The sequence below is a fragment of the Heterocephalus glaber genome, unplaced genomic scaffold (genome assembly GCF_053883595.1).
Source record: "Heterocephalus glaber isolate CG9 unplaced genomic scaffold, H.glaber_assembly_v1.0 deba00001689, whole genome shotgun sequence".
NCBI classification, from domain to species: Eukaryota; Metazoa; Chordata; class Mammalia; order Rodentia; family Bathyergidae; genus Heterocephalus; species Heterocephalus glaber.
The window spans coordinates 6,933,800-6,961,161 of NW_028258414.1; the positions used below are offsets into that span (position 1 = coordinate 6,933,800).

General features: G+C 47.0%; 1 protein-coding gene and 1 long non-coding RNA gene across 4 annotated transcripts in view; one reads left to right on the plus strand and one right to left on the minus strand.

The window, feature by feature from the left end:
• Snx1 (sorting nexin 1) overlaps positions 1-12,575 on the plus strand; it is a 41,976-nt gene extending 29,401 nt beyond the window's left edge. For both annotated transcript variants that reach the window (XM_004855667.4, XM_004855666.4), the window contains exons 6-15: positions 2,247-2,388; positions 2,991-3,069; positions 4,047-4,122; positions 5,792-5,905; positions 6,101-6,194; positions 7,588-7,793; positions 10,382-10,525; positions 11,031-11,111; positions 11,491-11,562; positions 12,128-12,575. In XM_004855667.4, the coding sequence (XP_004855724.1) occupies positions 2,247-2,388; positions 2,991-3,069; positions 4,047-4,122; positions 5,792-5,905; positions 6,101-6,194; positions 7,588-7,793; positions 10,382-10,525; positions 11,031-11,111; positions 11,491-11,562; positions 12,128-12,178 (1,059 nt within the window). In that variant the 3' untranslated portion in view covers positions 12,179-12,575. The remainder of the gene's footprint in view (positions 1-2,246; positions 2,389-2,990; positions 3,070-4,046; positions 4,123-5,791; positions 5,906-6,100; positions 6,195-7,587; positions 7,794-10,381; positions 10,526-11,030; positions 11,112-11,490; positions 11,563-12,127) is intronic.
• On the minus strand, positions 4,978-27,334 carry LOC106010340 (uncharacterized). 2 transcript variants are annotated; one of them, XR_001184172.3, is made up of 4 exons: positions 27,203-27,334; positions 23,272-23,366; positions 12,959-13,043; positions 4,978-5,111 (listed from the first exon to the last, which is right to left on the minus strand). It is a non-coding gene; the product is annotated as an uncharacterized LOC106010340 (long non-coding RNA). The 2 variants fall into 2 exon arrangements; XR_002386460.2 differs by lacking the exon at positions 4,978-5,111 and adding an exon at positions 9,347-9,481.
• Between the last annotated feature and the right edge of the window lie 28 nt (positions 27,335-27,362).

Genomic DNA, 27,362 nt, shown 5'->3' on the forward strand with positions numbered 1-27,362 from the left:
TTTAATATTAACTTTAACCTTTTGTCCCTCAAATCTGGTCTTTTTAAATGCAGCTGTTTTTGTTTTTTTTTTTGGTACCGGGGATCGAACTTGGGTCTTTGTGCTTGTGAGGCAGGCAGAAGAACCACTGAGTTAAATCCCCGGCCCCCTTTAAATACAGTTTTAATGTGTACAAAACTTACACAGTGTAGCTGGGTTGGTGGTGCATACTATAATCCCAGCTACTTGGGAGGCTAAATCAGGAGAGTCACTTGAGCCCAGGAGTTTGAGACCAGCCTGGGCAAAATACTGAGATCCCATCTCAAAAACAAAACAAAAACAAACCCAGGCATAGTGGTGCATACGTGTATCCTAGTACCCTGGGAAGCTGAGGCAGGTGAATCTCAATATTGAGCCCTGTCTGGGCAACTTATTTTTTCTTTTTTCTTTTTTCTTTTGGTACTGGGGATTGAACTCGGGACCTTGCGCTTGCGAGGCAGGTGCTGGAACCACTGAGCTAAATCCCTGGCCCTTGGAGAACTTATTTTGAGACCATTTCAAAAATAATAAAAAGAGCTGGCCATGTCGTTCAGTGTTAAGGCCTTGCTTTCAATCCCCAGTACTACAAAAAAACAAAGCCAAGAAACCTTATACTGTTACATGCCAGTGGTGAAGTACAATAAAATGAAGCCCTGAACCTACAACCAGTTCTGAGAATAGTACCACTGTCTCCAGCCTTCACATTTCTCTGTCATGTGCCCTGCTTTCATACTTGAGTGACTACTGTCCTCAGCTCTCTCTCATTTCCTTAATAAAATGTCTTTACACGTGTATCTCTGAGTAACAGGCTATTTTGGTTTGTTTTTGAGTTTCCTGAAAATAGTGTCATGCTGAAAATAGTGATCTCTTAGCATTGTCTCTCAGCCTGTCCTGGCTGGGCACAGTTGTGGTTAGTCCACCCTGGGGATACACCAGTGTATCCTTCTGCTCTCCTGCTGTGAGACATCCTCCCAGTTGTTGTAACAGGAAATCACACCCTGTCCTGCACATCTCCAGTGCACCCATGGAAGGGTTTCCCTAGGGCATGTGACTGGAGGTCACCCTGTACCAGGTCTGCTGCAAATGGTGAACACAAGGAACATAAACTATTTCCTGAAGACTTTGTACCATCTTGTACTCCCATCGCCAGTCTATAAAAGTTCCCGTTGACTCACCACCTTGCCAACAGCTGGCAAGGCCAACCCCCTCACATTCTGCCTCCCGGTTGAGTATAAAGTAGCCTCCCATTACAGTATAGACCTTGCCTTTTTACTGGTCTTTTTGTATTGTCTTGCTAGTACAGTGTTACCTCAGTTTATGAACTTAAATCTGTTTTACGATTTTTGGGAAGATGGCCGTGGTTGTGTTTGTCACCTGATGTGGAGTTTTCAAACGGAAGCAAGGTTTTGCCAAACGTTTTTATTTGTGAACAGAATTGTTTGCAAACAGAAGCATTCATGAACCAAGGTATTACTGTACTTGTTAGCCTGCTCCTGTGAGGGCCAAATCTCCTGACACTTGAGAAGTTAAGGTCTGCAGTTTAGACACTGCATCTGATTCCTCCCTTCCCCTCGTGGAAGCACTCAGCATTCTAGTCTCTCTCATCTTCAGATTGTAGGCTTTAGTTCCAGCAGCCAAGACCTTTAAGTCAGTAAAGGATGAATTAGTTGATCACAGAATTCTACCTTTATGCTAATTCAACATTTGTGTGTTCTTAACCTGGAAAGAGACTGTATCTAAGTTTAATTGATGTCTTTGTGTGTGCATGTGCATGTGTGGCACTCGGGATTGAACGCAGGGCCTTTGCACTGAGCTACATCTCCAGTCCTTTTTTATTTTTTATTTTAAGACAGGGTCTTGCTAAGTCACTAAGAGTTGCTCAGACTGGGCTTGACTTTGTGATCCTCCTGCCTCAGCCTCCCAGAGTCCTGGCATTCCAGGCATGTGCCACATGGTGGTTTAATTGTCCTTATAATCCTATAAATTTAATTTTATGACTTTAAATTCATTTCTCTAAATAGGACTTCTGAGACTCACAGAGTACCAATAGGGGATACAGCTCAAGAGTAAAAGCATCTCTGCCTGGGAAAAAGAAAGTGATTTGCTCTGTAGCTGAAGAGCAGGGATCTGGGAAATAGAGCTCTTTGATGTCAGCTAGATGGCTTTTAAGATACCCATTCATCCCATATTTGGAATGAAAATGCCTTGTGTTTTTTTCTTTCCCCAAGACAAGCTTACCCATGTTCAGAAGTAAACAGTTTGCAGTGAAAAGAAGATTCAGTGACTTTCTGGGTCTTTATGAGAAGCTTTCCGAGAAGCATTCTCAGAATGGCTTCATTGTCCCTCCTCCACCTGAGAAGAGCCTCATAGGTGAGTAAGCCCGAGGTCTGCAGCTCCATGGAGGTCTCCCTTTGCATTCTTTCTGAATACACTTACTGCTTAGTGCACTGTGTGGAATGTAATGGTTGGCAAAGAGGCATGTCCAGCATGTTTTTACTTTGAGGTTTAGAAAAATAGCATATTCTGACACATTTTCTTTCCTTAGGTGCACAGAGTAGGCTGTGGTTTTTGCTACCAGTTTTGTTTGTGCTTTATATTTTCTTAACCAGGAGTATTAAATGATTGTTGTTCTCTCTATGCTGAAATGTACGAAACTGATTTGGGGGTGGGGGGAGAACTCCCCCATTGTCATCAATTGATTGTTAATCTATATTCGGAGTCTAGTGGCTTTTTTGTTTTTTTAAAGAAAATATACTCTGGAAGTCCTAGAGTTTAGAACCTTCAGTACACGCAGAGTCATTTAAAAGACAGCTCTCATGTAGGAACCTTTAGTTCGGGCCTGCTCGTGACCCAGAAGAGGCCCAGAAGAGCCTCTGTAGTCCTCTTCTTGTTGCCTTTCCTCCTGATGACTTTAAAATAGATTTCTCCTTCACATGAATTCTGCTTATTTTGCCTTTTAAATTCTATTCTAGGAATGACAAAAGTGAAAGTTGGGAAAGAAGATTCTTCTTCTGCAGAATTTCTTGAAAAACGAAGGGCTGCTCTAGAAAGGTAGGTGCTCCATAGCGATGTTTATAATAACTTGAGAACAAGAAGCTGAAACTGAGACTTAATTATGAGATGTTAGCTTCAGTTACTAGAAATGATACTTGAGTGAATTAAAGGGCCATGCCTCCATATTATCTTTAATAACTTTTCCTTAGTCTCTTACCTTCCTACCTTAGTCATAGACCATCTTTTCTTTCCCCATTCTGAGTGAGCTGACAATCACATTTTCTTTTTTGGTACTGGGGATTGAACTCGGGTCCTTGCACATGTGCAGAAGGCGGTGAAACCACTGAGCTAAATCCCCGGCCCAACAATCACATTTTTGATAGTCTAATTTGAATGGCTCTGAGGTTTCTTTTTTAAAATTTATTTATTTATCTTTGAGGGGCTAAGGCTACCACTGAGCTACATCTTCAGGCCTCTCCACCCCACCCCACCACACCATACCCCATTGCTGCCTTTTAAAAACTTTGTTGAGACAGGTTCTAAGTTGTTCAGGCTGGCCTTGAACTTGGGTTCCTCCCGCCTCAGCCTCACAAGTAGCTGGTGTAATCTGCATGTGTGCCTGACATGAAGTTTCTTTCTCACCATTTTTGTTGGTTTTTGTTTTCGCTTGTTTGAGACATGCTGTCACATAGCTCAGGCTAGCCCCAAACTCACTATGTAGCCAACGGTGGGCTCAAAGTGTGGTCCTCCTGCTCAGCTTCCTGAGTGCTGGGATTAAAGGTGTGTGCCACCATGCCTGGCCCTCACCAGTTATTTTTCCCTTCCTTTTTTTGAAAAGAACATGAACTTGAATGTACTTAAAAGCAGAGCCCTGCTTTATAAGCAGAGCCCTGCTTTATAAGCAGAGTCCTACTTAAAGTGCCATATCTTAGAACCTTTTAAGTAGTGAAAGATATGGTGCCTCACCAGCGCTGTACAACACCCAGTACCTTCTGAGGCCAGATCAGATAACCAGATACCTGTCTACCCTTCAGGTACCTTCAGAGGGTTGTGAACCATCCCACCATGTTACAAGACCCTGACGTCAGGGAGTTTTTGGAAAAAGAAGAGGTTAGTATTGTACAAAACTGAATTTCATAATTTATATCTATCCATAATGAAACTAGCTCCTTCCACCAATATCTATTTGAGCACCTAACATATAGTACCAGACTATATCCTAGTTTTATGTGACCCCCCAAGAATGGCAAGTAGTTTTCAGCCTTTGAAATAAAGTAGCTATGCCTGGAGTCACAAGCAACTGGTCGTAGAGGTCCAACAGCAACCTAGTTTTATCTTCCTGGATTAACAGTGATCTGTTTGGCAGGTCCATGGTATGTCTTTTATGGGTTACTACTTGGCTTAAATTGAAAGAGTATTTTGTACCAGGAGCTGAAGGGCACTGGTTAAAAACCAGTTACCAAAGACCACAGAACGGCCATGTTAGCAAAAGTGTTGATTCAAGTGGACAGTCTTTGTTACAGGCTATGCGTGGGTTGTTCATGATTGTGAAAAACTGGAGATAGTCCAGTTGCTAATAGCTGAAGAACTAAATAAAATATATCAAACAATAAATACTTCCTTCTCACCATAAATAGAAGGTATGTAGAAATACTAGTATGTAGAAGCATCTGTTAAAGGCATTACAAAAAGGGAAGCATGAAATAGCTTGTAATTATCTTTGAAGTAACAATTAAGTCATTCTGGATCAAAAGAAACACTAGAATAAAACAGTATTTTATCCCAGAACATTAGGAGGAAGCAAGTGACAGGATAAGACTGTCATTTTAATTTTTAAATCTTTTTCTAATATGTATTTATATAGACTGTTAGTCAAATGAAAAAATTTATACTAAGTCTTTGGGATTTTTCTTTTCCAAGACGAATTTAATTAAAATGTCTCTGTCAAGTGCTTTAAATCTTTTACTTCTTCCTCTGGTGTTCCTGAATCCTTTCTTCTCTTTTGCTGCCTTGTCCTTTCCTCCATACTCCTAGAGCAGGGCTCATCCACACCAGCACTGTGGACCCTGGGCCGGGTTATACTCTGTGGTCAGGGCGTCCTGTGTATGGCAGCAAGTTTTAGCACCATCCGTGGCCTGGACCCGCTAGATGTCAGGAGCCCTCCCTCCCCATTTGTAACAACCCAGATCATCTCCAAATGCCCAGATCATTGCCAAGTGTCCCCTGGAGGGGAAATGGTCCCAACTTGAGAAACACTTTTGTAAAGTCCAGAGAACTAAAATTTTAACTTTTTAGCATAGTCTACAAAGTAAAAGTAGCCTCAATCTAAATAAATGGTGCTCCTGTCCTTGGACACTTATTCACTGAGGAAACCTCAGTGGGATCATAACACAACTTCAGTCCAGCAGTGTGCAGAGTAGGAGACTAACCCAAAGGCACCAGTGACTTTTCACAAAAGTCTGCACGGTATTTAAGCAGTCCACGCCTGGACGGGCAGACACACTCCATGTGAGGTCACCTGGCCACATAACACTCCCAGTCCTTCTACAGATAATATCAAACAATGAAAATTTTACTGACTCTTTTTAACATGGCTTTTTAAGTTTTTGTTTGCATATACTAGTTTTAGATTGATGTAACTGCCTAAGATTACAACCCATCTACAGTTCAAATATTTGTTCAGCAAGTTTTGGGCATGTCATCTGATGGATACTAATTCTTCTGAACCTAAAATAGGGGCAGCAGATAACTTGGCATCCCCGCCTTCTTGGTCTTGTAGCTGCCACGTGCTGTGGGGACCCAGACCTTGAGCAGTGCTGGTCTCCTCAAGATGTTCAACAAAGCCACAGATGCAGTCAGCAAAATGACCATCAAGATGAATGAATCAGACATTGTGAGTAGCTCTATGCCTCTTGGCTTCCTCCACCCCTAGGCTATGAGTTAGAAGTCCTTCAATGTCTGACAGAGACTTTCCATTAAAAAAATTCAGTTCCTTTCAGAACAAAACAGTAACAGCAAAACCTGCTAGGAAAAGACTGCTCTGTACCTCCACACATAACCCCTGCTGCTCTGGCCTTGTGTGTTTTAGTGGTTTGAGGAGAAGCTCCAGGAGGTAGAATGTGAGGAGCAGCGCTTACGGAAACTGCACGCTGTGGTAGAAACACTAGTCAACCACAGGAAAGGTAACACCTCTCAAATGTACCGGGACCTGGGGGGAATTGTTGTCTCCAGTGAGCTGGAGGTAGCAGGGGATGCTTTTCCCAAGCCTCTCAGCCATCCAAGTTGAAATTCTCAGCCCACCCTGTCCTTGGTGTTCTGATCTTAAAAGAAGATAGGCCACTGTGGGCCCTGGGCTTTCTCCCTGGGAGGGAGGCAGGAAAAGAAGATAGGCCACTGTGAGCCCTGGGCTTTCCACCTGGGAGAGAGGCCAGGAAGCTTTCCCAGATACACTGTGACCTCAGATGAGGGCTTCTAATTTCATGGCTTGCATCCAAAATAATAGCACATGTGCCTTAGTTACATGGTCATACCAGCAGTGTAAATGTAGGGAAGCCATACACAACTCCCAAACCTTCTTTACCTTTCTTTGGTAAGATTTGCTTAAGAGCTGTCAAAGTTTTCTAAGTTTGAATGCTTTCCTCTTCTGCCTTAAACATATTGATAATTAGAAATCTAGAGCTGGGCGTGGTGGCACACACTCAGGAGGTTGAGGCAGGATAATCACTGTGAGTTTGAGGCCACCCTGGGCTACATAGTGAGTTCAAGGCCAGCCTGGGCTACACAGTGAGACCCTGTCTCAAAAAAAACAAAACAAAAAAAGTCTGAAAGATAGACCTTTAACATGAGGCTAGCTGGCAAACCGACCAGGCCCATGAGCTAAGAATGGTTTTCACCTTTTTTTTGTTTTATTTTGTTTTTGTTTTTGTTTGGCACCAGGGATCGAACTGGGGAGTGGTTTACACATTTTTAAAGGGAGGAGTGAAGAGAAAAAAGAATAGGCAGCAGAGATAATGTGTGATCCGCAAAGCCACTTACTATTTGGCCTTGGATAGAAAAAGTTTGCCTTGTTCTAGAACATTTAAGAAAGGCTGCAATTCCTAAGCTTTTTTTAAATTTTTTTATCGGTACTGGGGATCGAACTCAGGACCTCATGCTTGCGAGGCAGGCAGCGGCACCACTGAGCTAAATCCCTGGCCTGAAATCATTCTTACTTTTATGTTAAAGCTTATGGGACCAGGGATTTAGCTCAGAGGTGCCGCTGCCTGCCTCGCAAGCGCGAGGTCCTGAGTTTGATCCCTGGTACTGATAAAAAAAAAGAATGATTTCTTTGGCCTTTTCATATTAATTGGCCCTTGGTTCTTCAAGGCTGCCTCCTTCAAGCAGGCCTAACCTAATGAGTCATAGGACAGTAGGTGCCTCTCCCTCCTGCTCCTCTGACCAGACCACTTCCTCCCACCTGGGCCTCAGTTGTGAGATATGCAGGGGACAGCATTGTTAAGGCATGCTGTACAAAGCCAGCTTCTCCCTTTTCCTTGTGAGATCAGAGGGGCCTCTGCTGTCTTTTCCTCCTTGCAGAGCTAGCGCTGAACACAGCCCAGTTTGCAAAGAGTCTAGCCATGCTTGGGAGCTCTGAGGACAACACGGCATTGTCACGGGCACTCTCCCAGCTGGCTGAGGTGGAAGAAAAAATTGAGCAGCTCCACCAGGAACAGGCCAACAATGACTTCTTCCTTCTTGCTGAGCTCCTGAGTGACTACATTCGCCTCCTGGCCATAGTCCGCGTAAGCTTCAGATTCCTTTCCTTCTCTTGCTCCCCTTGATGGAATTGGTCTTTCCTGTGCTCTTCCCCTTCCCAAAGCCTCATCTCTGTAGCTTATGATATACATCTTTTTTTTTTTTTTGTACCGGTGATCGAACTCTGGTCCTTGTGTTGGCAAGGCAGGGAATGGAACCACTGAGCTAAATCCCCGGCATCTCTGTAGCTTATGAATAGGCATACTCTGAAGAATGAAAGTACCCTGTAAGCTAGTCCATTTGTTAACTGGTTGTCACTGAGTTATTTGGAGACCCACAACCAGTTTCCTAGATGCATTTGGAGAAAAGATCATCCCTGACTTTCAAAGTGCCTCCCTATATGTTGGAAGCTGGATAGTGTCCCCAGTGCTCCATTCTCCAACCAAGGCTTATCACAGGCCTGCTATGTTGCTCCCTGGAGCAGTGACTTCCTCAGCCCTCTGGTCTTTGCCTCCACTGGGTGGTGGCTTTGCTCTAATAAGAGCACTTGCTAGCTTACACTTGTCCCTCCAGTGTGGGCAGTCAGGTAACTCCAAAGAACCAGCTTGGTGGCCTTGCATGAGGGGAGAAGCATGGCCCAGGGCCTGGAGAGTTTGTCTCCAGAGCCCTCCTGTGGTGACTTGGGCAGTCTCGCCTCCCATGAGGTCTCAGAGAAGTTAAGGAAGCTTGATGGGGCACTACCATTAGCTCTCTCATGGTCTCCCTGAAATGGAGGAAAGAACTGTAAGGGAGCCTGGCACCTGCCTTGTAAGAACTTCCATCTGTGCCTGATTCAGCTTGGGACCAGGATGTGTGAGCTCTCATAATGGTGCCACCCCGTCCGCATCCCAGACACATCCCCCTTCAGGGAGCTTCTGTGTTGTGTCAGGAGCTGAGCTGCTCCCAGCTCCTCCACAGAAGCGTTGCTAACATAGCCTATGAGGCTGCTCGGTGTCCACTCCTCTCCCTTTGCTTCTGGTTTGCTGCTAACTCCACAGTGATCAGAGGCTTGACAAGTAACCTGCCGTGGAATTTTCAGAACTGGTCAGACTGCGTAGACTGGAAAGCCAGCCCAGGAAGGGCCCTGGCTAGGGAAGAGCTGCTGTGAGGAGCACCACTCTGGGACATGACCCTGGCAGGGTGGGCACCCTGCAAAGGGGTGCAAGGAGGCCAGCCTGGAGCTCTGGGGGCAGGGCTAGAGTTTGGGACACATCCCTTAGACCTCAGAACTGCAAGCTGGCCATTCAACCCTTCGTCTGCCCTCTCACATCATCAGTGAGCAGTGGAACCAGAGATGAGCAGAGTTTCTTTCCTGCCCTTCTCTGAACTTGGGCCACTCTTGTCCCAGTGGGGTAGATTGGAGTCTTTCTTGAATATGAAGTCACCTTTTACCTGATCCTTTGACTTTGAGGTGTTACAACTGCAGAGGAGCACAGCAGTAAGTGACAGTGCCGAAGGTGCCTTTGGTGGCACTGCACTCCTAAGGTTCCAGTTTTTACAAATGCTAAGGAAGCCCAGAAAACATTCAGGGAACTTTTTGTTTTTGAGATAGGGTCTCACTATATATTTCAGGCTGGCATTGAGCTCACTATATAGTGCAAGCTGGTCTCAAACTCATGGCGATCCTCTGCCTCGGCCTTCTGAGTGCTGAGATTGCAGGTGTGCATGACCACGCCCAGCTCTATACAGGGTGCTTCTGCACGGAGAGGAGCAAAGAGCAGGTTAGGAGGCTGACTGGGTGAAGACCTAGATACACGCCGCTTTTGAGGCCCACAGAGCAAGTGTGGAGTGGAGGCTGGTTTAATTTGACTGACAGCTACCCTTCTCTGGAAATGCTGATCGTATGAGGGACTAGAAGCCCAGCAGGTAGACTTTGGGGAGCTTCCTTAGAGGCCTGGATAGTCTAGCGTAGGTGAATGTGCACTTGCAACAAAAGCAGGCGGCAGGTGGCACCGTGGCAGGTGTGTTTATTTAAAAAATCTTTTGGTAACCCTGTGAGCTCTTCGGGTGGCAGCTGAAAAGTTGCTTCCCTGATTCAGACTTCCTAGACATACCTTCCAGGCTAGGCTAGGTCCCTAGTTCTCTTTTATAGTGCTCTGCCTGTTTTCCCACTGCTCTGCATACTTATATGTACCTCCTTGTAACTGCTAATATAATGATGGCCTTTTCCATTATGTGTTACCCATTATGTGCTAAGTTCCATGAGAGTAGGACCATGGGTTTCCTTCCCGCTGTATTATTACCTCCTGGCAATTGCAGGTTCTCAGGCAAAGCACGCAGACTCATGGACTGGCTTTTCTGAGAACCATAGCACTGGGCACTGGTATCAGGTCACCACCTCTGGTGCTCCCAGCCATCCAGCTCTGGAAGCAGCATGAAGCAGCATGACACTAGCCCATTGGAGGAGGCTTAGAGAGGATCTCACCCAAGCTTGTGTTTCTAGACGTTAAACCTCTCAGCTGGGCACAAACACACAGCTGCAGGGCCTACCCTTGCTTGGTTCCTCTCTGACCCAGATGCTGGGCAAACCACCCCCCCCCCCAGGGCCCTAGGCCCCTGAAGAGCTGGTTGTGCTCTTCCCAACCCCTCCCTACAGGCTGCCTTCGACCAGCGTATGAAGATGTGGCAGCGCTGGCAGGATGCTCAGGCCATGCTGCAGAAGAAGCGGGAGGCTGAGGCTCGGCTGCTGTGGGCCAACAAGCCTGACAGGCTACAGCAGGCCAAGGATGATATCACAGAGGTATGCCCTTGCAGCAGCCTCACCAGGGCTGTTTTGCTGGTCCTGACTGACCCATTCCTCCTCATGCTCGGAGCACACAGCAGGAAAGACAACCGATCAAGGTTATGGAGCTGAGTGATGGCAGGCCTGGTCTTCCTCCTCACCTGACCCAAATCAGTCTCAGCAGGAGTCCTGGAAGTGCTCCCTGGGAGATTCAGATCGGCCTCCTGTCGAGGAGAAACTTAGCTTCTCTGGGGCTCCTGTTGCTGCTGGTCTCTGAACTAGATGCTCCTGAAATATCAGAGCTCTTTGGGAGACAAGACTTATTCCTTCCAGCCAGCCCATAAAGTGGCTTGCTGGACTTGGGCCTACATGCTGAATCTTGTATGTAGTATTAATCCTACCCAGAGGGACAGACAGATGCAGTGATCAGTTGAGGTCTCATGGAGAATTGCACCCAAACATGAAGGCTTAATTACAATACCACTTATATTGAATGATCTTTTCTTTCCTCTTTTCTTCCCAGTGGGAATCTCGAGTGACTCAGTACGAAAGGGACTTCGAAAGGATTTCAACAGTGGTACGGAAAGAAGTGATACGATTTGAGGTGAGATAGAAGATCCTAACTTCCCATTTAGTGTCCAGTTCTCATGAGCAGGCGAGGCCTGTGTGTATCAGTGTGTGCATGTGTGTGTGTGCACAACTTCCTCAGGTTCTGCTGGACCAGAGCAATTAGATAAAACAAAGCTTGTAGCTGCCATGTACCCTCTGGGCCCCCAGCCTTTTCCCTCCTCTACCCCAGCCCTGCCCTCCAAGAAAGCTTTCCAGAGCCTTGGCAGAGGCTGGCTGGAAGTTGTAGCTATTCTAGCTGCTGGCTCTACTTTCGGAGGCTGTGTTTGGCCTTGGTTAGCAATGAACTCCACCATCCCATTAAAAGGGGAAGGAACAACTGTCTGGATGGTCATGTAGAATCCTGTCTCCTATAGAAAGAGAAATCCAAGGACTTCAAAAACCATGTGATCAAGTACCTTGAGACACTCCTGTATTCACAGCAGCAGGTATGTAAGTTCTACATGACCTTCATCACTACCGCTGTTCCAAAGGCTGCTGCCTACCTGCGGCTTTGGTGAAAAGATGGGCAGGCCCTGCTTGGAGGGAGGGAGCGGTCATTGAAAGAAACCCTGCTGTTCCAGCATAGTGCATTTGACAGGGCTTTTCTGCTGTCCTGATTCCATGGTGAGGTGGTGTTTGAGGATAAACCCTGCCTCTTCTTTCCCTGTAAATTAACTTCTCACTGATTGGCCACCCTGTGGTACCACATAGCCCCCTTGAGGCTGAGGCCCCAGTCAGTGTTAGAACAGTGGCCCCATTGTGAGGAGTTACCTGAGCTGGACAAAGTTGTGGCCTCCATTGGGTGCTCTGCCTGGGGTGGGGCCAAGATTGTCTTCCAAGACTCAGCAACCGATGCTACACCAAAGTCTGGGGCAGAGGGGGTACCTGCTCGGCACACCTGGCTTGGGTAGCTGAGGGGCTCTTCAAGTGCCATGGCATTGTGCTTGCTCTGTGCTCAGGCTCTGCCACTAGATGGGGGCACTTGCTTACTGTCCCCCCACTTCTTTGCAGCTGGCAAAGTACTGGGAAGCCTTCCTTCCTGAGGCAAAGGCCATCTCCTAACGGACCAAGGATTCCAGAGCCCACCTGCGTGACGCTGCCTTTTTATACACTGTCCTCCTCCCCCTTGGTGCACCTCAGTGACGCATCCTGCCTAGGCTGGACTTCACCCCTCCCTTCCTCCCTGGCCCCCCACCCCTGACCAAGCTGTTCCCGCTCACTCTAACCAGTACTTCATTTAGCTTCCATATATATTTTCTTACCTAAGAGAATAGTTTCCTGCTTTAAGCAAAAAACCTACAATAGGTGGTGGAATTATGGGATAGGGGTGGAGTATTGGTATAAATATATAAATACAAATGTATATTTTTCAGGATGTGGTTTAGGAACTGGGAATAACGTTTTCTGTTACTCCTGATGGTGCCATGAAAAGATTGTGTAATAAAATATTTTAAAATCAGGTTACATGACCAACATGGTGGTGCTTTTTGCTTTAGGCTGGGGAGCAGCTGGGAAGTAGGTGTCGATACACCTAACCGGGACATTGACCAGGTGTAGTAAGTTTCTCTCTACAGGAACTCCTCGCAGGTTTTTGCTGCTGCTTCCCTATGACATTGGGGTTTCTTTTTCTCCACTTACCTCAGCTGCCTTTTCTGAGGATCTCTTAATCTGTTTCATTCTTATTCTTATTTCTTTAAGGAAAGAGTTTTAAAGACATCTCTTATATTGAGAGGCAAAAGCTATTACACAAAAGCAGCTGACTTTCTTATTCCTATCCTATTTCCCTAAGCTGCTCAGGGCTCTCTGAGTGTTGCCTTCTGATGGTAAATCTTATGTTCTTACCCTTTTTGTTGTTGCCCATCAAAACAGCCTCATGGGCTGGGGATTCAGCTCACTGGTGCCACATCTGCCTTGAGAGCACAAGGTCCTGAGTTCAAGGGGGAAAGAAAAAAACAGCCTCAGGAACTAGGAGTATAGCTCAGTGGTAGAGCCCTTGCCTAGCATGTTGGAGGCCCTGGGTTCAATCTTCAACACCAAAACAATAGCAAAAACCCACCACATCCTTAACAGACTGTTCTTGTTAAGGTAGAAAGAAATAAGGACTTGATGCTCTATCCCAAAGATGCAGAGCCAGCCCTCTGCCTTTAGACAGGGTAATTCGAGAGCCTCTTCAGCCTGTGGTGGTTCAGAGCAGCTGTACTGTCTGTGCCCAGAGGAGCATGCCAGCACGAGCCCCCAGGAGAGGACAGCTTGGGGCAAGGGCATTTAAGTGGTTTCTGCTGGTCTGGGGGGGGGACCAGTCTCAGTCATTGCTAGGCTGTCCCTTGCTGTGTCCACAGGTGTACTGGCAGAGCAGACTTGGAAGCTCCTCTGCATGGCAGTTGGCGGACTGCCTGCCATGGGAATCTTGCTGCCCAAAAATGGCCCTGCACGGGGGCTCTAGGACCTGCTATATCAGTTCTCCTGGCTGAGCAGCTAAGGTTTGGGGATAGACAGGCAGAGGTGAGCAAATAAACCATACTTATTTCCACTACTCAGAGGGACACCAAGGCCAAGTGGCATTGCTGTAGATATTACTGTCAACAGGTTACTTTTTGGAATAAGTTACTCGGTCTCTCCCTATATCCCAGTATCCTTATTCCCATCTTTGATTTTATCCTTCCAGTCTTTTTTTTTTTATGCTTACTTTTACATAGTTGTAATAATATACACATAAAATATTTTGTATCTTTTTATCATTGATATTGTATATTTACAAGTATCTTTCCTATATTCTTATATATCACACAACTTTATTTGTAAGGATATATAATTTGAAGCCTTTCTGAGAGTGACTGTACCATAATTTTGATTTATCCCGTACTGTTAGATTCTCAGTTTTAGGGGGTGGTTTTTGATAACTTTAATATGATTTCAGACTTACAGAAAAGTTGTAGGAATTTCACAGAGTCCCTGTATGTCCTTTACCGTTATTTACCAAGTGTTTATTGCATTTGCTTTATGGTTTGTTTTATCTATAGTATTTACATGTTGCATTTTCTGAATCATTTGAGTAAGTCCTACCCAGTTATATCCATCCCATCACCCCAGAAACTTTAGGATGTTAAGAACAAGGACATTCTCATATACTTTAAGTTCAGTTATCAAAACCAGGAAGTTTAGGGGCCGGGGATTTAGCTCAGTGGTTTCGCCGCCTGCTGCGCAAGCACAAGGACCCAAGTTCGATCCCCGGTACCAAAAAAAAAAACAGGAAGTTTAACACTGTGATATAATACTATTATCTAACCTATGGTCCACATTCAAATTTGTGAGTTGTCCCCATAACGTCCTTTGTAGAAATTCTTTTTCTTAATGCAGGATCATGTGTTACATTGAGTTGTGATATATATCAATCAATTGATCTCTCTCTTCACTGTTTTGGGAATTGAACCCAAGGGCTTCACACTGAGCTACATCCCCAGACATTTTTTATTTTTTAGACAGGGTCTTGCTCTTTACTGTGACATTTTTGAAGAATACAGGCCAGTTTTTTAAAAAACCATTCCCTCATTTGTATTTGTCTGATGGCTCATTGACTAGGCTGGTATTTTGCATTCTGGACAGAAATGTCACAGAGGTGAGTGCTGGATCCTCAGTGTGATTTGTGGGATATACTTCCAGATCATGTAAATATCTTGTTCTAGCATGTGTAAACAAAATATACTATTTGCTATTTAGCATCAGTTGGCAGTCTTGTCTGAATCAGCTATTGCTGTGAATAAGCAGTGTGATTTTCTAGGCCTATAATGCCCTCTACATTTAGATGTTGGCTTTCTACATCCAAAGGAAAGCATCCTCTCTCCTCATTTCTTTAACCACTTGTTTATCAATATGGGTGCATGGACTCCTATTTTACTTATTGCAAGACTTTGATTCTCAAACTTCCCTGTGTTTGTAATTGAGTACTTTTTGGCATAACCAGATGTGCCAGGTATCTTATAGCTTCCCTGCCCACATCTTAGAATCCGCCATTTCTCCATGGGATCTTGATTTCCTTTTAATGGAGAATGGAATTTAGAAGCAAAGATGTGGGAACTGAGTGTGCTCACTGCTACTAGAGTGTCATTCTGCTAGGCTCTCCAAGGACAGGGTAAGAAAATATATATAAATATATAGAAAGTTGAGAGAGGTAGAAGGATGATATAAGTAGAAAATCATGGTGCTGGAGTGTGTAGCTCATTGGTAGGGGGGTTGCCCAGCAGGTAAAAGGCCCTAGGTTTGATCCCAGAACCACCGAAAAGAAAACAAAAAAGAATTAACAGTGATAATCTAGTCCAGCACTATAAGCTAACTAGTTGACCTCCTTTTCTGTGTTTGTAACTCTGCTTTGAAGAGACTTATATTTAAAAACCTTTCTCCATGCTTTGTTAAGTTCTATCCAAAGATCATCTTGATATTACACATTATCTCCTTGGGTCCAGTCCTTCTCTGGTTTCAGAACTTCCTCTTCAGCCTCTTGTCCCAAAGCTGACAGGCCCATTACTCTCAGAACTTGTAATTTTCTGTGCATTGCTGCAAATGAGTGGTGCTGTGCCAGAAATCTCTACTGGGAATGACAGAGGGGTAAAAGAGGGAGGTGTCATTCCACCTGGGGACTGAGGAGGGAGAGATTTATGGAGAAAACAGATGCTTGAACTATGCCTGAGAGAACTTGCTAGGCACTGTGGACATGGGGCTCAAGTGTGGGAAGCTATCATGGAGAATTGCCCTTTGTGAGGTGGACCTGTGAGGAGGGACCCTAAGGTTCCTCACAGCCATCTGAAAGTCGAGGAGGGTAGTAATGATGGGGCCAGAGCGTGGGGAAAGGTTGAGAGGGACACAACCACTGAGGTTTGGCCACTGGCTTGATGAGAGGCCTGAGGGAAAGCAGTACAGCTAGCATGGCTCCCTGGTTCTGGCTAGAATATTAGGGTAGATAGAGAAGGACGTGGGTTGCGTGGGAGGCAAATAGGCACGGAGCAGCTGGGAGGGGAAACAGAGGTCACTGAGGTGCCTCTGGATGTGATAGGTGGCCACTGATTAGAGGTGGAAAGATACACAATAGAAGGGGGCTTTGTTTAAAGGTGGGGCAGATTTAAGCATGTTGGGAAGATCAGAGGCAACAAAGGGAATAACTATCAGAGCCATGTCTGGGAGAAAATGCAGCCTGGGGCACAGCCTCTGCAGTTCCTGTGCTCAGGGAGCCTCATGGGTGAGAACACCTAGGAGGAGGGACAACTGGGAGTTCAGATGAGGTATGGAGATGAGCCTGCACCTGCCCTTTGGCTGTTTAACCCCAAATCTCAGGGCTCCACCTGAAGATGAGGACTTAAAGCTCAAGAAAGCCTTATATACATGTACAGATTCACTGGGAGTGAGAGAAGTAGAGACAAGGCAGGCTGGAAGTGTTACACATAAATACTAGCGCTTCTGAACACTTCCCAGAAGGCTTCTACTCTTGAGTGCACCTGCAGCTGGGAACCCTAAGGAAAATAAAGAGGGCCTTTGCAGAGACTCAGAATTTAACAAAGGAGAACTGAAGGATGGGCCAGGATCTGATGGAACAGAGTGGTGATAGAAGGCCTAGGGCCCACAAGGCGGAAGCCCACAGCTTGTGAGAGACAGCCCCCAGGTGGCAGATTTCCCCACCAGTACAGTACTTGGCAGCTGTGGAAGGGGGACAGCAGAGGACAATGGCAACCCCTCTCCTCACAGAGGAGGACATCTTTGCTGCAGTTGGCATAGGCCTGAGGCACCCCCTTTGGAGATGGGGCTAAGATTCTCTACTTCACGTCTGGGTAGGGGGGCCAGAGCCGAGAGGTATAAATGGATGCAAACAACTCAGCCCAGTCCTCCAGACCTTGGTAATGGTGCGTATGTCACCGCAGTGCCCATGATAGCGGCTGTGTGGCCTGATGTTGGTGTTCCCCACCAAACTATAAACTGGGAGCTGGCATGGCCACAGCAACAGCTGCCAAACAGCTGACTGGAATGACTAAGTGGTCACAGGCTCTGCCAGCTGGCACTCACAGCCACCTGTGAGGCGACAGCTCACTGTGCTGTCTCCTGTGCTTAGGTCTGTGTGGCCTGAGAGCCCTCGTTAGGCCAGGGTTTGTTCTTGCAGTGCCGGGTCTCAGCTCTTGTCCTCCTCAATCTCACAATTATAGCTGGCAGGGTTGTTTTTGTTTTGTTTTTTATTTTTTAGTGCAGTACTGAAGACTGAACCCAGGGCTCCTGTGTGCTGGGTAACCTGTCTGAAAGAAGCATTTTTCAAGATTGTGGATGGGGTTATGTAAGTGTAAGAGACAACAGGCACTTGCCAGTGTGTCAGGACACTCACTGAGGATCCTCATAGATGCTTCTAGAAATCAGCCAGTACCACAGGACATTTGTCAGGTGATGTGTATCCCATTCCCAGGGTCCAGAGGACAGGGCTGAGTGCTCATTTATTTGTAAGCCTCATGAGGAAGGCCTTCCAAAGACACCCTGTCATAGTCTCGTTCACAGCTGCAAAATCTGAAATTGACCTAGATGTCCATGAGGAAGGGATTAAATGAATTATGGTACAGTCATACAATTGAATATTATACAGCCATGAAAAGTAACACTGACGATGAGAAAAGCTCATTTATGAGTGAAAAAAGCAGTTATAAAATTGTTTGTATAAAAAGAATTAGATACATGTTACCATACTTTATAAAGTTTTATATATGAGAAGGATGTTCACTGAATTGTTAACTATGGCTGCTTCTACCAATGGAATTTTGCATTACTTTAAATTTCTTACATTCTCTTACGTTGCTTAAAATTTCTGTGTATTACCTTTATAACCAGAGAAATAAAATAAAGCTATTTTCACTATGGGAGAACAATCCAGTGCATCCTTTGAGGCCTACTTCATATTTAAACTGGGAAGCTCTTCCTGATCCTGTCCATCCCCACCTGACACAGGAGCAGGAGCTCACCTCCTGGACACGTTCTGTCATCCTCGGGAACCTCTTCTTAGTGTTTCCCTTCATAGTGTTATCTCTGAGATGATCTCGTTAGCCTCCTAAGCAGCAGATCCTGGACTGGGTGGTTTCTGCTCATCTTGGTGTCCTCCCCTGCACTCTGTGGTTGCCCCTAGGCTTAAGATGATTGCCATATATGCCCCGTGAGGGGTCCCAGGGTCTTTCAAGAGATCCCAAAATCTAGCCTGATTTGGGGTCTCAGTGCCTTTAGTGGGGCCCCAGGGTGGCACAGTGATGGCTGCTTGCCCCATGAGGCCTAACCCTATGGCCGTGTCTGCTGTGGAAATACCCCTATGGCTGTGATAGGCAGACTTCTGGGTCAGAAAGCTCCACCCACCCAAGGCATTGTAGAAGAAGCCAGCTGCTCATTTTTCGTAGCACTTTGTCTGCACCCAGAAAAACCCTGCCCAGTCTGAGATAGGCCCTTTCCCTAAAGAGATACAACGACTGTTTCCAAATGATGGCCCCTTCTGAGCTTCAGAGCTCGTGGCTTCCTCTTCCATTATGAGTGGAGGGAGCAACAACCGCAGGGGCCCAGCCAGCAAGTCTCCCTGCAGGGTTGCGTCGGCAGCTAGAAACAGGTGCAAAGCAGAGGACAGACTGCCTGACACCCCCTTCCCACTGTGGAGCCTAAATGTATTAATGACAGTAAAAACTGCCACTTGTTAAGCACTGTATTGCCAGGCACTGTGCTGAGGCTTTAAGATGTCCCTACTCCAGCACCGTCACCCTGCCAGGTGGCATCACTGTCTATACCCCAGAGTCAAGACAACCCAGGCCACCTAACTCAACTTGTCTGCCCCACCGTATCCCACAAATTCTAGACAGGGATGGACAAGAGGAACATAGACATTGACCTGAACTGTTTCTGAAAAGACCGAATAAAGCCACACAATAGGCCTGCTGAAGACAAGTCCCACTTGGTACTAAGCTCACCTTGTGTGTACTTGAGCCTCTCTGGCCCTGTGTGAGGTTCCTGCAGACAGACAGGGAGAGTAGGTCACCCAGCTGGGTACTAGGTATCCAGAAGACAAAGGAGGCAGCTCTGCTAAGTAGCCGGGGACCATCAATGGCAGACTCTAAAAGCTACATTGGTTAAGCCAGGGATGGGGCATGCACCTGTAGTCCCAGCTATTCCCAATGGTGAGGCAGGAGGATCTTTTCCTCAGGCAGGGTCTCACTATGTAGTTCAGGCTAGCCTTGAACACACTATGTAGCCCAGGGTGGCCTCAAACTCAAAATGTTCCTCCTGCTAGTCTCCCAAGTGGTGGGATTATAGACGTGTGCCACACCTTGCAAGAGGATCCCTTGAGCCCAGGAATTAGGGCTAACCTGGGCAATATAGCATGACCTCATCTCAAAAAATCAAACCAAGAACTGGGGATTTGACTTAGTGATAGACCACCTACCTGCCTATCATATACAAGGCCCTGGATCTGAGCCCCAGCACCACCAAAACACAAGTGCACTTCCTGAGATGCTTCAGGTAGCTAGGGTGGGAGTCCTCCTGGCTTCTACCTATTGCTCTCCAGAGCCCACAGTAATCTTGACAATAAACCCAGTTACCCCAATTACTTGTGGTACTTGAGTGTGTGTCTTTGTTCCTCAAACCCCAGGCCCTGGCACATCCGAGGGCCTGGGTGGCTGACATGTTTTGAGAGTGTGAGGAGTTGTTTTATCACCAGAAAAATCTGCTGAGCCATGGACCTTGCTGGGGCAGCCACCATCAGCAGCCTGTTCCAGCCCTGGCCCATGCTATCTTAGGCAGCTGAACTGCCTCTGTCCTATCTGGGTAGGGGACAAGCCGCTCTGAGGAGTGATACTGCTGGCTGGAGCCCAGGTCTAGAGCCTGCCTGTCCCCTGGAATGCAGGTCGCCAGCCAGCCCAAAGCCAAGTTTGCTCTCAGGGCTTGTGGAGGTGGCTTCCTAACAACCTTCTCCTCCAGACCCCACTTCCCTTCCTTCCTCAGGCCTCAATCACCAGAACACTCATAGAAATGGAGAGTTTAGGCTAGATCGGTAATTTCACGTTTTAGCAGCAAAACTCCTTCTAAGGTATCTTACTCCAAAATTCAATATTCAAGCCTGGTGTGGTGGTGCATGCCTGAAATTCCAGCACTCTGGGAGGCTGAGCCAGGAGGATCATGAGTTGAATCCCAACTTGGACAGTTTAGCAACTTAGTGGGACCCTGTTTCAAAAATACTGTTTTTAATTTAAAAATTAAAAATAAAAATAATTTTAAGGGGGATGCCTGGGGATGTAGCTCAATGCAAAGGGCCTAGGTTAAATCCCCAATAACACCAAAAAAAAAAAAAAAATCGGTGTTTTAAAATTTTATTATTTCAAATTTACAAAGTTTATAAAGCATTAAGTAGGAGCTTTGAGGCTGTTGCAATGAACAAAATAGTTGCTGATTTACACCAACCTCTACTTCTAATTACTGTATTTGCCTTTTTTTTTTTTTTTTTTTTTTGGTACCAGGGATCAAACTCAGGACCTTCTGCTTGCGAGGTAGGCGGCAGAACCACTGAGCTAAATCCCTGGCCCTTTGCCTTTATTTTTTAGTTGTGTGATATGGAAAAAAATCAGGAAAATCCTGGTCACAGTTAGTTGTTGAAATACCTGTTTTCTAAGCAAACTTTTCAACCTCAAGACAGTGAAAGGAACAGGAGAATTTGGTTTTGTATCAACATATTAGCATATTAGCATTAGTATATTAGTATTAGTATAGTGTCCTACTGGTTTTGGTCTATAAAAATAGCAGTTTTGGGGCCATGGATTTAGCTCAGTGACACTGCACCTGTTTCGCAAGCACAAGGTCCTGAGTTCAATCCCCAGTACCAAAAAAAAAAAAAAAAAGCCAGCAGTTTTGTATAAAATACTTTGGTCAAAAAATAACAGCCAGCATTTATTTGCTGTGTTTGCCCCATGCTGAACACTTGAGAAGGATGATGTCATTTAACCCACATGCTCTGTGTGGTACAGATAAGGACTTAAGAGTAGGCAGGTGACCCGAGCTGGCCTGGGTGGAGTAGGCAAGGCCTGCCCATGCTTGGGCAGCCTGGGGTGGCCCCTCCCGGCTGGTTCCCCACCCTATCCCTCACCCCCTGCCCGGAGAAGAATCCAGCAGTGCCCGCTGGGCCAGGAGCTGTTTGTTTGCTTAGTGAGGTTAACCAAGCCTCTGGAGCAGCCTTGAAGCCTCCAGAAGCCATGCTGGTGAAAGGGGGCTTTGTGCAATGGTGGCGGGTGTGAGGGCCCCAGCCAAGCCAGGCGCTGTGAACCAGCCAACCTGTGTGCCAGGCGTGAGGTGCTGCCCCCACAACAAGGGTTGCCGTAGAAGCAGGCATGTGTTAGCCAGACATCTTCAGCCCCAGCCTTTCCTGCTCTGTGTTTGGCCCATGATCCTATCTACAAGCACAGAGCTACAGCCTCACATGTGTACAACAGAGCCACGGTGGCCAGGGCTGGTGGCAGGGATGATGTGGGAACCAAGAGACTATATACCATGTGGCCCCCAACCAGGAGCATGGGCACCCCCAGGAACGTGTTAAAAATGCCTAAGCCGGGGCTGGAGATTTAGCTCAGTGGTTCCGCCGCCTGCCTCACAAGCACAAGGTCCTGAGTTCGATCCCTGGTACCAAAAAAAAAAAATGCCTAAGCCAGGTATAGCAGTGCAAGAGGTAATATGAGCACTGTGGGATACTGAGCCAGGAGGATTGCTACAAGTTTGAGGCCAGTCTAGGCTACACAGTGAGTTCAAGGACGGCCTCAACTACACAGCAAGACCTTGCCTCAAAAACAATATGGAGTAGGGCTGGGGATTTAGCTCAGTGGTTCCGGCACCTGCTGTGCAAGCGCAAGGTCCCGAGTTCGATCCCTGGTACCAAAAACAAAAACAAAACAATATGGAGTCAAGGCTCTATAATCTGAGACTTAACAGGACCTATAGGTAGTAAAGTTTATATCTGGATGCCTCGTCAAAGTCTCACGCACTCAAAGGTAGGACTTTTGAAAGATGATTGAATTGGGTTATGGAGGTATGACACTGACTTGCTGTTCGAGGGCCGGGTATTGTCGGAAGAGATGGGTCACCAGGGGCGTGACCTGGAGGGGTGCATCTCCCTCCTTGGTCCTCCCTTCGCTCTGCTTCCTGTCTGCTGCGCAGTGAGCAGCTTTCCTCCACCGAGGCCCTGCCACCACACTGCTGACCACGCAGCGACTAAAACCTGGACTGTGAGGCAAAATAAACCTCTTCTCCTTTAAGATACATACAGGTGCCAGGTATTGTGTCCCAACAGCTAGGAAAGTGACTAAGATAGTAGGTGATGATGATCACTGCGAGAACTGAAGAATGAATGCTCTATAATCTAATACAGAAATACTCTGGCCAAGAAAATATGATCAAGTACTTTTAAGTACCTTCCACTCAGCAACTTGGAAACTAAATTCATATGCTAGAGAGTGATGGAGAAAAGACGAAGATTTGTGCACTCATATGGCTCATTCCAAAAACAGAAGTCACTTTGAGGTCTCTATACCCATCATGTAAGTCTAGACTTCAGCAATGTTCAGATGTCACACTGGCCGGTGCTTCAAGTGTACAGAAAATAAGCTAGACTGTACAAACTGCTTTGGAGTTTATACTACATCTTGCATTGCTCTTTGTAGGAACACATTCTTCATGACTTCTCATGTATGCCAAAGACATAAATAATACCTCCAGGTCAAGGATCATGCTTTTCTTCATTTCAATTTTGTTACGGCTAGATGTCCCCACAAAGCCTCATATGGTCATAGGTGGGGCTTTTTCAGAAGTGGCTGGATCTAAAGTGTGTGACGCTGGGATTGATTCATGTTGCAATGCTAGGATTAAGGGCATGGATAAAATATAAGGGACAGAAAGAAGCTTATTTTGGGTCAATTGCTTGCTTTTGCTGTCTTCTGCCTGCCAAGAACTGTTTCTTCTCTGCGATGGCCCCTGCCATGCCACCCTGCCTTGGAGCCAGCTGACTATGAACTGAAACCTTTACAAACTGTGAGCTAAATAAACTTTTCTTCCTTTAACTCTGGGTGTCAGGTATTTTGTCTCAGCAATGAGAAAAGTAACTGAGACATATCTGTACTTACCATGGGTCGCTGTAGAATCAGGAGCAGCAGGGCTGGGGATTTAGCTCAGCGGTTCCGGTGCCTGCCTCGAAAGCACAAGGACCCGAGTTCGATCCCTGGTACCAAAAAAATAAAAAAATAAAAATAAAGAAAATAAAGAAAAAAGGAGCAGCAGGTTTACTATGAACGTTTCACAAGTCAGCTGCATAACTGGCGACGAAAATCCACTGATTGAAGGGTTCTCAGGAACATCTGGAGATTATGCAAATGAATAAAATGGACAACAGTCTGCCAAAAGACAGAGGCAAAGATGGACAGGTGTCTGACTCTGAAGCTGAATGAGGATTCTTGTTATTTGCACACGAAAGGCCTAACCCTTCAGCAACCTCTGCTCCCTCCACACCGGCCCTCCCCAGCTTCTGTTCAGCATCCCTCCCTTGCCCATTCATTCAGAAAGTGTTGCAATCAACAAATGACATGATACCCCAAAGTGTGATGCCTTGCCATGCTCAGTACTTGGAACTAAGTGCTGGGACTGGGGCTGGAGACTGAGGCTAGGGGTAGAGTTCAACGCTACAGTGTATGTGTGCTTTAGCATGTGCAAGGCCTTGGGTTCCATCCCTAGCACCAAATAAGTAAATAAAGAGATTGAAAGAACCTCAGAAATAAGGTCTAACCTACTTTGTCCCATGAAGTGAGCCAGAGAAACCAGACTTTCTCTTCCCCAAAGTGGGTCTTAGAAGCTGTCCTAAAGTGAGCCATAAAATCCAGAAAGGTTGCCGGCCATGGTGGCACATGCCTGTAATCCCAGCACTCTGGGAGGCTAAAGCAAGAAGACTGCAAGCTGATGCCCAGCCTGGGTAACTTAGTGAAATCCTGTCTCACAATGAAAAAGTTAAAAACAGTCGGGGATGTAGCTCAGTGTGAAAGCCCTGGATTCAATCTCCAGTACTGCAAAAACAAAACAAAACATAAACACCTAGAAAAAGGACTCTTCTTTCTCCCTCTTCCTCACTCTACAGGGATCCTCCCCCACATCTAGGAGGACAAAATGTTAAACAATGAGGCCAAGAAGAAGCTAGACAGGTCCTGCTAGGTTTCCTATTCGGTCTATTTCCAATAGACCATACCCTTTTGTCCAATCACATTCATTTCTACACAGCTGTCCTTATTTCATTGGACCTAGGCATAAAAAGAGTTTTTGCCCTGCATCTCTGGGCCTTCGTTTCTTTTCTTTTTCTTTTTCTTTTTCTTTTTTGGTACCAGGGATCGAACTTGGGACCTTGTGCTTTCAAGGCAGGTGGCAAAACCACTGAGCTAAATCCCCAGTCCTCTTTTTTTGTAGGTTTTTTGAGACAGGGTCTCACTAGGTAGTTCAGCTGACCATGAACTCACTGTGGAGCCCAGGCTGGCCTTGAACTCCCATGTCCTGGGATTAGAGGTGTGTGCCACCACCACGCCCAGCTTGGGCCTTCATTTCTGAAGGGTACCATGTCATGTAAAACTTGGATTGCATAAAACTGTTGAGCTTTTCTCTTGTTGAGCTGTCCTGTTACAAATGTGTCATGGTGACTGTTAGGATAGGTGAAGAAAGGTAATCCACCATTCCACCCCTCCAAGCACCTATACTAAATGGTATGGTGGAGACACAGTAAATAATCATTACATACTATATATAATAAGCGCTCAGACAAGGGATAAGATGGGGATCAGGAAGGAAGCCTCTCTGAGGAGGTGAATTTTAGGCTCAGAATGGGAGTCAAGGCAGAGTGTCCAGGTAGCAGAAAGAAGTCCTGAGGCAAGAAAGCGTTTGTCAGATTTGAAGAACAGGAAGGTCACTGAGGCCGGAGCCTGCTGCGTGAGGGGGCAATGAAGAGGAAATGAGGTGTGACATGGACACAGAGCTGCAGTCCTTTGTAGACTGTGGTAGGAGAGTGAGTTCATTATAAGTGTGGTTAGAAAGGACATGCTCCGTGGAGAGTTTGTGTGGCACGATGAAAAATGGACCTCATATTGGGGAGGGAGTTAAGAAAAAAACAGAGATTCCGATACAAAGGGAGACACAGTCATTAGGATGGGTTCCTGGGCAGGAGGCACTGGGAAGGCCCCACAGGTCAGGGGGAGCTGGGTGCATGAATGACAGGGCCCTGAATGCCAGGGAGGAAATGAAACCCTAGCACTTCTCCTCATGGTGGGTTGTTTCCCTTCCAGTGGACCACATCAGGGTCTGGGATTTTCAGCTTCCTGATTCTGGGGCCCCTGCGCAATGGAATTTGGAGGAATAAAGTGTGGGATGTAGTAGTGGTGACCTCTGCCCACTCTGGGTCATGTCATCCTCTGAGCCCCTCTCAGGGGCAGCCCAGAAGCACTTCCACTTGGACAGGTGGGGATGAGTCCCCAAGACAGCACTCTGCTTCCTGTTTACTGCCCCTAGGCCTTTCACCAGGTGTGGGCACTTGAAAGGCAAGGCCTCAGGCAGGCATGGTGGTGCCTGCCTGTAATCCCAGAATTCTGGGAGGCTGAGGCTGGAAGATCACAAGTACAAGTCTAGCCAGGGCAACCTAGGGACTTAGCAAGACCCTGTCTCAAAATACAAAATAAAAAAAAAAAAGGGCAGGCCTTGTGAAAACCCTTGGTTCAATACCTATGTGACTGCCCTTGGTTCAATACCCAGTACTGCAAAAAACCCCCAGAAACCAAAAGTGGGCTGGAGATACAGCTCTGTGGTAGACAGCTCCTGGGTTTGACTCCCCAGCAAAAAAAATGGGGGCCAGGGCCTCCTCTTGCCCACCTCACAAGGCCTTTAGGGGAGTCAGTGACAAAGAGGGGTCTTGCCCTGGTGCTGCAGAATGACACTGGGTACCCTACAGTGGTGGTAGGGCTACGGATGGAAACTGGGGCCCTGGCCAGCACATGGGGTGAGAGTTATGGATAAGAATCCCACCACATCCCCGGGAAGACCCTGCCCAGAGGAGTGGACAAGAGCAGCCTGGTCCCACCACCGCCAGTCCCCCTTTCCTGTACCTGCCCTGGACCCACCCCTCCTACCCATCCATCACTGGCCTTCCAGCCCTCTGGGACAGACCCACAACCAAACTGCCATTTACACGCAATCTGCTGTGCTTAAGGCTTGACTTACATCATCTCACTCAAGTTTTCTATTTTTATTTGTTTATTTATTTTGAGGCAGATTCTCACTATGTGGCCCAGGCTGGCCTTGAACTGCTGGCCTCAAGCCATCCTCCTGCCTCAGCCTCACATAGCCCAGACTGCAGCCACCCACCAGGGTCTCCCAGCCGGCTGCACTCAGACTTTTTCATTTGTTTGGTAGCAGGGATCGAACTCTGGTCCTTGAGCTTTCACAGCAGGCGCTGGAACCACTGAGCTAAATCCCCGGCCCTGCGCTCCATCTAGATGGCTCTCCTGGAGGAGACCTATTACCCCCAGATCCGAGAGCCAGGCTCCTGTGACTTCCAAAGCAGACCCTGGCTCCCTGAACCTGACAGGGGGGCCTCAGCAAGGTAGGGTTTAAAGACAGGAATCAAAAAGAGGAATCAGAGGCCTACGGATGCTGGGTGTGGGGGGGCACGCCTGTAATCCCAGCACTCTGGGAGGCTGAGGCAGGAGGATGGGAGGTTCAGCCCAGTCTGGGGGAGATTTAGAGACCCTCTCTCTCTCAAAAAAAAAAAAAAAAATTAAAGGGCTGGGGATGTAGCACAGTGCGAAGAGCCTCGGTTCAACCCCACCCACCTCCTGGGTCTTGATAGTGGTGGGGGTAAGGCCGGACTGGACCCAAGCCTCCCCCAGGCCTGTGTGAGGGCAACGAGCCCAGTCGCCCAGGTCTTCAGCCTGGGCCCAGCCCCCTCCCCGCCGCGCCCCCGCGCCCCTGTCCCGGCCTCAGCCCTTCCTGAGCGCTCAACAAAGAACAGGTAAAATCTCAGCTCGCGCGTACCTGGCCGTCAGTGAGCGACAGGAAATGTGTGGCACACGAGTGACCCTGCGGGGGCCGCTCCCCCGCGGCGCCCCCACAGGCTGAAGGGGCGGTGTCAAGCCCGGCGCCCCGCCTCATCTTCGCAGCTCGAGGAGCGGGCGGTGGAGCGCCGGGGCGGGCC